Source organism: Pleuronectes platessa, chromosome 11 (genome assembly GCF_947347685.1).
Source record: "Pleuronectes platessa chromosome 11, fPlePla1.1, whole genome shotgun sequence".
NCBI classification, from domain to species: domain Eukaryota; kingdom Metazoa; phylum Chordata; class Actinopteri; order Pleuronectiformes; family Pleuronectidae; genus Pleuronectes; species Pleuronectes platessa.
The window spans coordinates 4,206,955-4,220,317 of NC_070636.1; the positions used below are offsets into that span (position 1 = coordinate 4,206,955).

At 42.6% G+C, this 13,363-nt stretch overlaps 3 protein-coding genes across 3 annotated transcripts in view; 1 reads left to right on the forward strand and 2 right to left on the reverse strand.

Annotated features, from left to right (window-relative positions):
* pcnx1 (pecanex 1) overlaps window positions 1-1,344 on the reverse strand; it is a 33,894-nt gene extending 32,550 nt beyond the window's left edge. Inside the window, exon 1 of the mRNA XM_053434200.1 lies at window positions 1,137-1,344. Coding sequence (XP_053290175.1) covers window positions 1,137-1,289 — 153 coding nt within the window. The 5' untranslated portion in view covers window positions 1,290-1,344. The remainder of the gene's footprint in view (window positions 1-1,136) is intronic.
* Window positions 1,345-2,926: 1,582 nt separating this feature from the next.
* Window positions 2,927-6,080, reverse strand: med6 (mediator complex subunit 6). Its single transcript, XM_053434188.1, has 8 exons — window positions 6,003-6,080; window positions 5,226-5,385; window positions 4,941-5,032; window positions 4,446-4,528; window positions 4,217-4,325; window positions 3,912-4,027; window positions 3,792-3,819; window positions 2,927-3,656 (listed from the first exon to the last, which is right to left on the reverse strand). Exons 1-8 carry the CDS (start codon window positions 6,022-6,024, stop codon window positions 3,526-3,528), a joined length of 741 nt encoding a protein of 246 aa, XP_053290163.1. The 5' UTR covers window positions 6,025-6,080; the 3' UTR covers window positions 2,927-3,525.
* A 2,083-nt stretch (window positions 6,081-8,163) lies between these two features.
* Window positions 8,164-11,657, forward strand: LOC128450616 (tetratricopeptide repeat protein 9A). The gene is made up of 3 exons (XM_053434186.1): window positions 8,164-8,668; window positions 9,280-9,462; window positions 10,961-11,657. Exons 1-3 carry the CDS (start codon window positions 8,164-8,166, stop codon window positions 11,041-11,043), a joined length of 771 nt encoding a protein of 256 aa, XP_053290161.1. The 3' UTR covers window positions 11,044-11,657.
* Window positions 11,658-13,363: the final 1,706 nt, after the last annotated feature.

Sequence of the window (13,363 nt, forward strand, 5' to 3'; positions counted from 1 at the left end):
CCTTCAGATTGTCAGCCTCATTTAGAAAAAGGGACAAAGGCTGTCCCCGGGCATCTGTGTGTCCCACAACAAGGTGTCTGAGCTGCTGCGTCTCTCTTGTCCTTGACACCCCCCCCCCCCCCTCTCCCCTGCATCTGTCTGCAGTTTTTTAAACCTGTGGCTCGACATGAACCACAGACCTGACCGACATAACATATTCCACTCCCGGAATAGAACGGAAACCACAAACCGATATGAAACATCTGACATCCTCCGAATATAGAAGGTGAGTAAGTGCTGAGCAGACAACGGCATGGGGACATGGACAGAGGGGGCATCTGTGGAGCACATCTGGATTTAGACAGCCGGGCCACAAGTCACATGCAGAGGTGGACTGCCAGTGATCTGTGTGTGTTTCTGTGTGTGTGTGTTTGTGTGTGTAGACCTTTCCAGGCGGTTTAGAGGACAGAAGTAAACACAGAGCTTCTCCTCTAGAGAGCAAACAAACCAAACAGAACCTAAAAAAGCCCCTCGTGACGAATGTAGGGAACAAACTTGGTTCCTCAGTGATGTCTTCAGTCTTCACTTCCGTCCCCCTGCAGCCAGCTGTGCTCCTGAAGCCACAGCTGGCAGCTTCCCCTTCACAAAACTGGTAAAAAGCACAAATCACAAGCGACAGGAGCAAAACAAGAAGACAACAGAGGAGAGGTGGATGGGGGGGGGGGGGGATGATTAACTCAGTGCCCCTGCTAATAGCCAGACGGATTTTAACCGTAAACACGGGGAATCTCCAGAAAAGAGCACCCTGGTCCAATCTAGTTGATGGATGGTGCACTTTTACAATAACAGGCGATTCGAGAGAGGGGGGGGGGGGGGTCTGTTCCCTGCCGAGCACCTGGAGGAGGCGCATCTCCTGGAGAACCGGACCAGCACCGGGTTCTGTTGGTGCTGTGTTTCTGAAAAGATCGAGTCCCGTTAGTTTCCAGAGACGCTTCGCATCGCTCCAGATAATAGACAGAGACGCAGGACCGTTAAGTATCCGGTGGCAGCTAACGGAGCGGACAGTTGGTTTGTTGGGGGGGGGGGAGGGAGGACAAATAAAGACAGTTAACGACGAATGGAAGACAACGAGGCGATGGAGGAAGAGCGAGGCTCACCATGTAGAGGGTGAAGGGGAAGCATAGCAGGAACAGCCAGGTGTAGAGGTGCAGAGCGTTGACGAATGTGTTCTGGTCCGGGTCGTAGTACCACCCGCCTGTGATCGAAGCCCAGACCCCCTGCCTGAGGATCTGGAGGGTCTGCGACCCCATGGTGGTTCGATCCCCGGCTCCGACGAGAACCGAGCGGGCGACGCGGCCGGGCTGACACGCTCGGCTAGCGGCCGGAGGACGTGACAAACGCCGCTCTGCTCCCAGACACTGGCCTGAAAATCCCCCGTGCAGCCATCTTCTCTGCAGCCAGCCAGCGTTTCCAGTCCTCCAGCGAGGAGACTGCTATCCCACCACGCCCTGCGAGAGGCCGTTTCTTCTTCGCGGCTTCGCTAAACGGTAGCAAGGAAGCGGCGAGAAAATAAAATACCATCGATCATTTATTATGGTGGGGTAAATGTGGGAATTTGGTTTTGTTGAAAGAAGATATGATAAAAAAAATTAAATTTGATATTGTTTTTGGCTAAAAAGATCCTGTTTTATTTCCCCCCAGAAAGATGTTGAACAAAATGTAATCCAACTAAAAGGATGTTAAAACTTTGAATATCTTTTAATTCTATGATTTATATGTATATATGTAAAAACAAAACATAAAAATTGATATTATGATCCACCCAATTTCATTTGTGTGTCCGTGTCTTTGTGAAAATACATCTTCTCTGAGCGACTGTTCATGCGTTCATTCATTTCGGACATCTACACAACATAAAGGAAACATTTTACAAACAAGTGAAACTAAATAAAAAGAAACAAGTATTATTAGTGATGAGAGAAATATAATCAAATACATTTACATATTCGACAAGGAATGAGAAAAACTCAGTTATTAAAGGTTCATAGTGTAGAATTTAGTGACATCTAGTGGTGAAGTTTCATGATGCAGCTGAATAAAACTCAAAAGGTGTTTAGTTTGTCGAGTCTGAGCTCTTGTAAAAAACATGGCAGCCTTCGTAGAGCGGAGCCACTTCCGATGTAAATATGAAGTATTTAGATACAAAGGGACAATTGTAGGGTAAAGAAAACACCAATTCATACAATTTAGGTAATTATTAAAAACATCCCTAGGATTACTTTATATTCAAGTTCTGCCAATAGATCCTTTTCACCTAAATCTTACACACTGAATGTTTAATTAATAATTGCGGTATACTAAGCTTGCTTCCTTCATCTATAAATATGTTTTACCTGTGTTCCATATTGTATATAATGTACACAAATTTATTAAAGTTCGTGTTTGACCTCAACTGACTTAACTGTGATAAACAGATGTGGGAAATAACGTTATATTGGGACGACGGGACCAAATGTGAACAAATGTTGACACCTGCTGGACAAAACCTCCCATTGTAAATGTTACCTTCACAGATATGGGTAAAACCAAAAAGAATATATATAATAAATAAATCTAATAAAAAATTCTGTGGTAATCTCAAATTCCAGTGAAAGACATTTGAATAAGACAATCCATGTTCAAGTTTAAGTAGCATTAACAGGAAATAGTTAAAGTAGAGGTACCTTTAAATTGTACTTATACACAGTAGTTGGAGTAAGGTTACATTTCACCACTGAAAATGATCACATTTGATTGGTTTACTCATGTACCAAAGTGGGATAAGAGCAGGGAATAAACTTAATGGTTTTATTTCCATCTGCAAACAGAGTAATGAGGTGTCATAAAGAGTCAGAGGTAGATGTATCCACAGCAAAAAAATACTTTTCATCAATTAAACACACGAGGCTACAAGAGCTGATTCATTTTAATACAAAAACACAAGAAAGTAGAATATTTCTCTCAAGAACAGATGAAAGGATTTGCAATTATAGAGGCGACATGTTTAAGGAGCTTCTTGTCTTTCAGATGAGCTGATGCATCGTGACACATCTCGCTGGGAAGCAGAAAATGAAATTAAACTGTTCTCTGAAGTCACCACAACAGAAACATTAAGCTGATGTCAGCAGTAAACTGACACCAATGATATCAGCTTATCGTCAATAAAACCTCATCCACTGTGAAACGCCTGCTGACATCAAACAGTACACCCCCTGTTTGTAGTGCAGCTGCCTGAATGGTCTGTGACGTCAAACCTATCAAGTATACAAGACTAAGGTTAAGTAGAAGTAGTAAAAGTAGTCCTGGCACCGAGGGAAGCAACTGACACTTTTTTTTTGTGCCAGTTCTTTCTCAGTATGCTGTAAACTGATCAAACGGGCGAAGTGGTAAACCATCGTCCAGTTTCGAAAGGGAACAGAAATAATCGTCATCTTTTTTTGGAGCTTGCGCTATTGGACGTTTCACTGGATTGCTCCATCTTCACGCAGTACGATGATGGTGGAGCCGTCACTGGAGCCTTGCTCTCTTCTCGGGAGGAGGTTTGCTGGGTGGAGCTGTGGCGGAGGACTTTGTGGCCGGTTCCCTCTCCTCTTGTTTTACAGTTTCTGCAGGAGGTTCAGGCTCCTTTTTCACCTCAACTGCAACATAACAACACATCTCTATGGGAAAAATCGTGGAAATTGTGGATACTGGAAATCTATCACGACTACTTCTACAATAAAACCAAACACAAGCATTGAAGTATACACATTATAAGGACTTTAGGATCATACCTGGAATTGGCTTCTCACCAGGCTTAGGCTGAAATTACACAAAGGAAACCAAATTATTACCTGGATCCCATCACGTTATGATGAATGATCAACAGCTGTTTAGAGTCAGGGTAACTGTACCTGGTAAAATGTTGGTGGGAATTTGGACCTGAGATCCAAAAGGAGTGTGTCTACACGGTGCCTCTGAAACAATGAACTCTGTTCCTCCTTCTTCTTTGACTTAGGTTTGTTTTTTTCTGTAATAAAGCATTTTTTCAATCAAAGTTTGGAATAAGTCATCATCCCAAAATTACAACTAGTGTCATCAGAGCGTCGTCATAGCTCTGGATTCAATCTGTGATTCTGTGACAGAATCTATTCCTCTGTCAATAGCAGAACCACAAAGATGTCAAAACTAAAAAATAGTTTTAATGGTGAATCTTCACCTCGCTCCTCCTGGTCCTTAAAGTGCCACCAGTATCCTTTGGACGGGTGGTACCGGCAATATGACATGGCTTCATCAAACGCTGACTGGATTCCATGGACTGCTGACAGCTAAAAGAAATACAATTCACGTCACTCACAGTAAAACCACAATCGATCCCACACACACACCAGTATCCTCTCCTTCCCTCTTCCAAGGATACTTAATATGATCATTTTATAAACCCTCACCGCTCTGGAGCTGATCACTGTTCCCAGGTCTGGGGCCTGATACACGACTCCTGCTATGATGTAGTAGTCAGAGTAAGGTATCACTGGAGGATGAAAACATAGAGCAGGGGAGGATGTTAGATCTTTCACCAGAACATTTGTTAATTTTTCTGTCAGTCATTAATGAAGAATCACAAATCTATCAATGACATTAATTCAAACAGAAATAGCAGTTGTAAATGTTAACTCTTCCAGACATTAAAGACCTAAAAGAACTGATGTCTGAGTCGAATCATGGATTTTTGTAGATCGTTGTAGTGCTTGTCCAGACTCACTATTTTGTTAACAGTGACCTCATTCATGTTGATGGATATTGATAGAAAGGACTCATTTGTTCAGTCGATGTTACATTTCATAATTTCTTCTTTTATTTGTCGTGCCCGTTGTCCCCAGACTCATCTACTTGCCACAGTTTAATTCTTTATTTCCACTTCAATCCGATGCTACACTGCTCACCTTGTGTTGGCGACTGCCTCTGCTGTTTGCGGATTATGTAAAGAATTGGCTCCTGAGCGTGAAGAAGAATGTACTCCACTCCCACCATCTGACTGAAAACGACAGACACAATATTATTTGCTTTTAGTTTCTCAAATGTCATATTACCACTCTGCACTTTGGACTGAATATGTATTTTTTTAACTTGATCAGCAGCTGTTTGCTGGCAATACATGCAGTACTCAGATTACCGCCTTTACTACTTGTTTTATTTGTATTTATGACACATGTAAAAGATGAACTTACTTTAGATGTTCCAGAGTGAGCCGCTGCATCTTCACGACCTCGTTGTTGCAGGTTCGGTCGTAGAAGGGGTTGCTCCTCTCAGAGAAATAGTCCAGCACATTGCCGGGATTGAGAATGGGCACCCAGCCGCTGTCCACCCAGGAGATCCCCAGAAGGTTGTCTGCAAAACCAAACGTCAAAGTTAATGTGATGCTCTGGACTCGAGGAAGTTCAGTTTGTACATCATCATCATCACAACCGGAAATTTTGAAGGTATGACTGACTTTGAGGAATCAGGATTAAAAACCAGCTTAAATTAGGGTTTAACGAACATCCAGGGTTTATTTAGCTTGTTTGGATATTAGTGGTTATTGATTTATTTATGTGTTATGTCATGTTAGTGTTTGTAAATAGAATGTGAGTTAGCGTTGAGTTGTTTTCTCTCTGTTCACCTCGGACAAGTCACCACTGACGACTAGTTAACCATCAGTTAGGACCAACTACCCAACAATGACAGAAGCGGACCGGTCAGTATGAATGATATGACTGTATTTAATAACGACTTCATTTTGTTTGTAAAACTAACCGAGCTCTCTGGGACTGAATCAAAGATGCTAATCGTTGCTAAAGTTAGCCTCTAGCTTAGCACTCACTTGGAAGCTACCGACGGGGAATTTTTAACAGTTTTATGTTAAAGGTTAAAATATAACACGTAACATATTAACTTGTTAGATATCATTACGTGAAAAAAAACGGTCACATTATTCCTAACAAACACTAAAAGTCAGATTTCTCTACCTCTGAAATCCACCGCCGACATGGTGACAACAAAGCGTCTCACGAAGATGACGTCATGATGCTCCTGCTTTAGGTCACAGTTTGATGACGTTTACTTAATGGTGAATACATTTCTATAAATAAAAGTAGATAGTTAGATAGATAGATGGATACTTTATTAATCCCGTGGGAAATTTAGAAGTAGAAAAGACACAAGGGAGACTTGTTTATAAAAAGAATAATACATAATAATACAATATTTATTATATTCTTATTTTTTATTTTTTTGAGTTTAGAAATGTGGTTGAATGAAAAACAAGTATTGTGAATGTGGGCCATAGGTAAATGTAATGGACCAATTATATTTTCATTATCTATGAATGTATTTTCTTAATTGGCTGATTAATTAAGAAAACAGATATTAGTCAATAATTTATATATTCGTTCATTGCAGCTCTGTTTAAAATATTTAGAATTTATCTGCACCTAATTTTACATTTGAACTGTGTGTACAAGAATGAATCCGTAGAAAAGTTATGATATTAACAATATTATTATACACACAGGGGAAATTTTTCCATTGAATACTTTAGTCACTGATTAAACACCTTTTTTTATCATTACTTTGATGCATTACTTTTACATTTAATGAACATCTACATTTTGCTATTTGTACTTTTACTGAAGTAAATGGTCTCCGTACCTCTAACTATTCTCACCACGTACATTTTCATTCACAATGTCTTTGACTAAATCAAGTGGTAATTCTTGCACCTAATTTGGCAATACTTTTCATTTCATAGAAATCATTAAACTGAATTGTAATAAAGAAATGTTTTACTTGAGCTTATGGGCATCTTTCCTGACAGCAAATCTCTATCTGGAACCCAATGAAATGACGCAGCATTATGCAACCAGTCACATTAACTAGCCCTCATGCTCCATGGTCTTTTAGTTTTGAGCAGCATTTGCTCCAGAGCGCTGAAATTCCAGAGACACACCCAGACAGCTGAGGTCACTGCCCTGTGAGTGTGGCAGAACAGATGGATCTGAGCCTGGTGGGTAAACAAGCTCACACACATTCAGCCATGTTGATAAAACAACAGTCAAAATGAGGAGCTGTCGTGTCTGAGCAAAGTGGGCGACCTGAGTCATCACGTGGCTGCCTCCCCCGACCCCGGACTAGTACTGACTGGTCTCACCATTATGACCCTGCACACACGTGAATGACATCATGCTGCATTAGAGGCTACAGCCCATCATGAGTGTGACTGTTGTGGCTGAGCAGTAAGCAACAAGGACATGATCTCCATTCATCTAAATGGAGGCGATAGATAGATAGATAGATAGATAGATAGATAGATAGAGGTAGGTGGGTGGGTGGGTGGATGGCTGGATGGATGGATGGACAGACAGACAGACAGACAGACGGGTGGGTGGGTGGATGATTGATAGATAGATAGATAGATAGATAGATAGATAGATAGATAGATAGATAGATAGATAGATAGATAGATAGATACATAGATGTAGGTAGGTAGGTAGGTGGGTGGGTGGATGGATGGATGGATGGATGGATGGATCGGTGGGTGGGTGGATGGATGGATAGAGAGACAGACAGACAGACAGACAGACAGACAGACAGACAGACAGACAGACAGACAGATAGATAGATAGATAGATAGATAGATAGATAGATAGATAGATAGATAGATAGATAGATAGATAGATAGATAGATAACAACTATGACTGTTTTTTTTTAAATGATGAAATTGTATTATAACGGAACACAGGAACACAGAATATATTGAAATAATGAGGCAGGACTATTTTCTCTGGATCCCTACAAATAAAATCAAAGCAAGCCTTTCACATGGAACAGCGTGTGCAGACGGACGATGAGATTATCTCCAAATAAACAGATAATTAAATCTGAACTCTGCTCTTCCTGCTGGATGAGCGCAGCGGGAGCGACGTCTGCGCGGTTATCGACCAATCGGCGCGTCACAGGCACAAATACGAGAAGAGGCTCCAGCGCGCATCGCTCACGGTTGCGCACAGAGGAGACGTAGCTGCGACACCAGCGAGGCGAAGACGCGACTCTGTGGCCGAGAGGATGCAGTGAAGCAGCCTCCAGCGAGATCTCAGCTCGGATTCTAACGCACAGTGATACCCGTCGAGATGAGCGCGATCCCGGCCGGGCACGACGGCAGGATGGAGGGCGGCAGAGGCAGCCGGGCCGACAGCGGCAGCGGCGGCGGCGGCTCCCCGAGGCTCCAGCCGTGCGCGCAGCCTCCCAGCAGCAGCAGCGGCAGCAGCAGCAGCAGCAGCAGCCGGACCAAAGATGCCAGACACCAGCAGCAGCAGCTCCAGCAGAGGCATCATGGTGGGTCGATGTGGAAGCAGCCGTCTCACAACGAGCCCTCGGACGTCGTGAGGCGCGCGTTGGACTTCAAGTGCCAGGGCACCCAGTGCTACAAGGATAAGAAGTACCGGGAGGCGATCGGCAAGTACCACCGCGCTCTGCTGGAGATCAAGGGGCTGTGCAGGGTGCTGGGAGACCCGGACACCGGCTCCAAGCCGCCGTCCCCCCTCCTGCCGACCTTCAGCAAGTCCAGCACCCTGACGGACGAGCAGAAGGGGGCCATGGAGAACGCAGAGCTGGAGTGTTACAACAGCCTGGCAGGTGAGGTTACACACACACGCACACTAACACACAAACAGACACACACACACACACACACACACACACACACACACACACACACACACACACGCATTGACATAGTACACTCCCCCGAGCACCTTACCCTAATGTTAACCAACACAAATAAACGCCTAACCCTAACCATATCCTGAAATAAAAACAGCCAAAATGTCCTCACAATGATGGTATTGAACCAAAAATGGCCCTCATAACTATGGATAGATATGCACACACACACACACACACACACACACACACACACACACACAAACACACACACACACACACACACACACACACACACACACACACACACTACAGAAATAATACAGGGATACTCCAGAGCTCATGCATGATTCATAAAGAGCATGAGTCATTCGTAGGCTTACTCCACCGTCCCCCTTTCTTGTTAATATCCACTATTATCATTCAAATCCTGCCAAATGAACCATTATTAGTTATTGATTATTGTGGTTTGATGCCCGACAAGACAAAAACACCAGTAATCCTGCTGTATAATTGAAATCCAAACATTGGCTCTTGCAGTGTTATCAGTGTCTTTGCTGAATTGTCTTTTCCTCTGTCCATAGCCTGTCTTTTGCAAATGGAGCTGGTGAACTACGAGCGAGTGAAAGAATACTGTTTGAAAGTGCTTTACAAGGAAGGGAAGAACTTCAAGGCTCTCTACCGCTCCGGAGTGGCCTACTACCACCTGGGGGACTTCCAGAAGGCCCTGTACTACCTGAAGGAGTCACACAAACAGGAGCCATCAGGTCAGGACCCACAGAGCTGCTGTGTCTCAATAGTCCCCTTGACCGCACTGCACTGATTGTTATCTTCCACGGCAAACATGCACAACTGTAACCCAGGGGCTCCAGATGTTTCTATGTCGAGGACACTCAGATAACAGCTGGATTAAAACATTAAAAGCAGACAATGTAGCAGGTGTTGAGATATTTCAGTCTGGACTAAAGCAGTCGACCAGCCAATCAACCTCTGCTAGTGTCAAACCATGAATTCCCATTAATCTGGTTTGTGGATAGTGAGATGAAGGAGCTTGAATAAACAGGAGGACTGCACCAGATTTGGATTCTGCAGCAGATTGAAAGTGAAAAGGATGTATAGGGATAAATAGAATACAAAATAATCCTAGTGATGTTTTTGCTAGTGTGTTTCATCGTTGTTCCCTATAATGAGCCTTTTATGTTACATACTTTATATTTACATCAGGAGCGGGTCCCCTCTAAGGAGGCCGCCATGTTTTTAACATAAATTTGAACTGGTCACACTAAACACCTAAGTTCACCAAAGGTTCTTTGCCATGTTTGGAAGGGGAGGGTGAGGTGAGGGGTATTCAGCTGCAACGTTAAACCTCACCACTAGATGTCACTAGATTCTACACACTGAACCTTTAATGTCCACACGTAAACAAAGAATAAATGTATTAAACCGAAATTGGAGCCCAATCTCACACCATCAGGGAACGATTGGTGGAGAGATACACTTGCAGGGCAATGCAGACAAACAATAAACAGTAATTTCAAACCATGATATTACCTTCAAGATATTGAATTTAGTAGCTTCTAGTTCTGCTGTAACATCTGGAGAGTGATAATAAATCTATTAGGAACCGCTCAGGGGCCCTACTCTTTCATTCTTGGAATCACAGTGATGAAGCACCCAATTTAACGATGTTTGTCACTTTGATTGTGTTACTTTACATCGATTTAAATAACAAAGTTTGTGATGAAGTCTCTTTAGCAGTACTTCAGGGCATGCACGTCCTTCTGGAGGATCAATGATAGACTCTTTATTTAGAGAGATGGAGAAGGACTTATTGACATAAATCTTCAAGTGTGAAGGTGGAATTAATCGCCTTGGGAAAACGATAAATTATTTCATACTCAAACTCAAACTCAAGGCTTTGGGCACCTTCCACAGCACAGAGCTTCAGCTTGTTAATATCTTTGCAAGTGTATTGCTGTTGTCGTAAAAATGTCCAGTAACTGCATATTTATTAATGTTTCATCCAATTGATAATGTGATTGCTTTCCGGTGTTGGTTCTAAAAGACCATTTCGCACAGGATGAGCTAAAAATGCAGGAGGCTCCGTGTCCAGACAAAATACAGCTTATTTCCTACATATTTCTACTGTAATAACTTAGCACGTCATTCTAAGTTCTGTTTTAGAGGATTTACGACCATATTGGTGCAACATTTCCTCTCTGAGCAGGAAATAATTCTGCCTTTTTCCTGTCTTTGTTTTTCCAGACACCAATGCCATCCGCTACATCCAGCTGACAGAGATGAAGATTCGCCGGAGCGCCCAAAGGGAAAAGAAAGAGGCCACATAAGCACTGGCTGTCTGATGGCTTCTCGGCCATCGTGCATTTAAAGCCCGACTGTGTGCCACCCAGACCTCGCACACCCACAGTCAGAGCTCTGGGTGTGAAGCGGTGTTCTGTTTGCTTTTGCTTTGCACAACATCCGGTTGCCAGTTTTGTGATTGAACTTCACCAATGTGTGCTTGAAGCAGTTAAAAAAAAAAAAAAAATTGTGCCAGATATTGAGTTTTTGCCTCGACACCGTCAAACTACGGTGGCCGAGAGAGCTCAACACACTGTGGATTAATGAAACACATGCAAATAGAAATAAGACTTGCAAATCAAGAGTGCAAATACAGAAACGCCCTGCAAATAGCGAGAGTGACACTGGAAACATTTCCAGGGAACCCTTAAAATGTTATGAATTTATTGAAGTCTTTTCTTGTTTTTCTTAATTTGCATGTGTGGTTTCTATTTGCCTTTTTAATCTGCAGTGTGTTGAACTCTCTCGGCCACCGCACCGAATGGATCTAGAATGAATCCATCGGGATTATGTTTTAAACATTACAAACTGATGCACTGCCAGTCCAAACATTGCACATACAGGCCAACACTTGTGATACAGACAGGAGCAACACGGCCTATAGGGGGGTGGGGGTGGGGGTGTGGGGGGGGGGGGGGGGGGGGATCCAGCAGGTCTGTGGGCGAGAACTGTAAATTAGCACCTGCCCTCGCACAAGATGTCTTTCGAATGGCACAGAGTTAGTGAGCAACAACCACTTCCGCCTCTGTCGACGTACTTTGATTTTGAAAATATTATAAAGATCAAGATTCTTTTTGATACTTAGAATATATCTTAACAAATGGTGCTTTCACAAAGTAGGTTTTTAACATGAAATGCGGTGGTTCAGACATCAGGAGCACACGGTTGCTAATTGCAGTACAAGCTTAAAGAGACATATCACAAAATGTAAATAGGCTACTTGATCGAGATCACAAGAAAGTATTATGGAGGGGTCAGCTAGTTGTGTTTATTAACGCCAAAACGAAGCACTTCATTCACAGCATTTACTGTACCAACAAATACTGTATGTTTACTGTAAAGGTATGTGTGTAATAAATGTGTTTATTGATTGATTTTTGTGGTGCTGAAGCTTAATTTTCTTCAATTTTTTGACTCAGATTTTCCTCAAAGCTAAAATAGATTTATGCAGAATGTCTGAGTAAAGAAAGAAATTAACCGAGGCTGTGATTCACATATTTACTCACTTTTTAGTTTGGTCTCCACAGGCTAATGATGGAAATATGAAGTTCTGTTGATGCAAAATGCTTTAACCAGTTTATGTTGCGTTAAATTAAAACTCGGTGCTAGGTATTTTTGATCCCAGTCGGAAGCTGCAACTGGAGCGTCCCCCCCCCCAAATCTGAATTTGGCCTCGGAAGGTCGGAGGACCCTCAGCACCTGACTTCGAAATCCAAGATGGCTGCTCTGTATATCAACAGTAGCGAAAGCTGTAGATTTTAGTTTATTACCACGTCTGTCCTTAAACGTGTCGTACACACATTATTGTCCAATTACTGTCTGTGGACAATTCACTACAGTGTTAGTATTCGTGAAATACCGCGTACTGCGTTTTTTGCTAACAATGGCTAGCTGGCTAACGTAAATATTGTTCTTGTGCAACTGGAACTCTGTCAACCTCAGGTGATTCTGGTGTGATGATCCTTTGTTGTTAAAAACATGTGATTAAAACCATAACTACTCTCATAGTCCTCAATTCATTAGGTAAACAGGTTTATGAAAGAACACGAGAACCCATTGGCTTGTTTACTATGATTTTACTCAAATCAGTGTGTTCCAGTGCAAATACACGTCCGGCAATATCAGTCTCATTTCCAACCTCCACAATGTCCGTCAGTAAGATCAGCTTATTCGTGGTAACAGTTCAGACACATTGGCAATACAGCTTGTTTTCAACTAACACCTTCAGCTGCAACACTGTGTTGAGCACAATCACATTCTGCAGCTCCTCAGAGAGACAGCGTTCACATGGACATGTCCACCAGGTCCCACTTGAGACAGGGACACGTCAGGTCGCAGAGGAGGCCGTCCTTCAGGCTGAGAGGTCACTTGACATTTGAGATTAAAAGAGGAGAAACAGGCAATAACATCAGACTCTGACCTCGGTTCATATTTAAATATCTGATGATCAATCGGCTTCTTTACCTGCTAGCTTAAAGTTTATGTATAGGACTTATCCTTTAATATATGGGAATTTCACAGTCTAGCAGATTCAAACAAATATATTTTTGAAATATTTAATCCAGACAGACAAATAGAGTGTGGAAA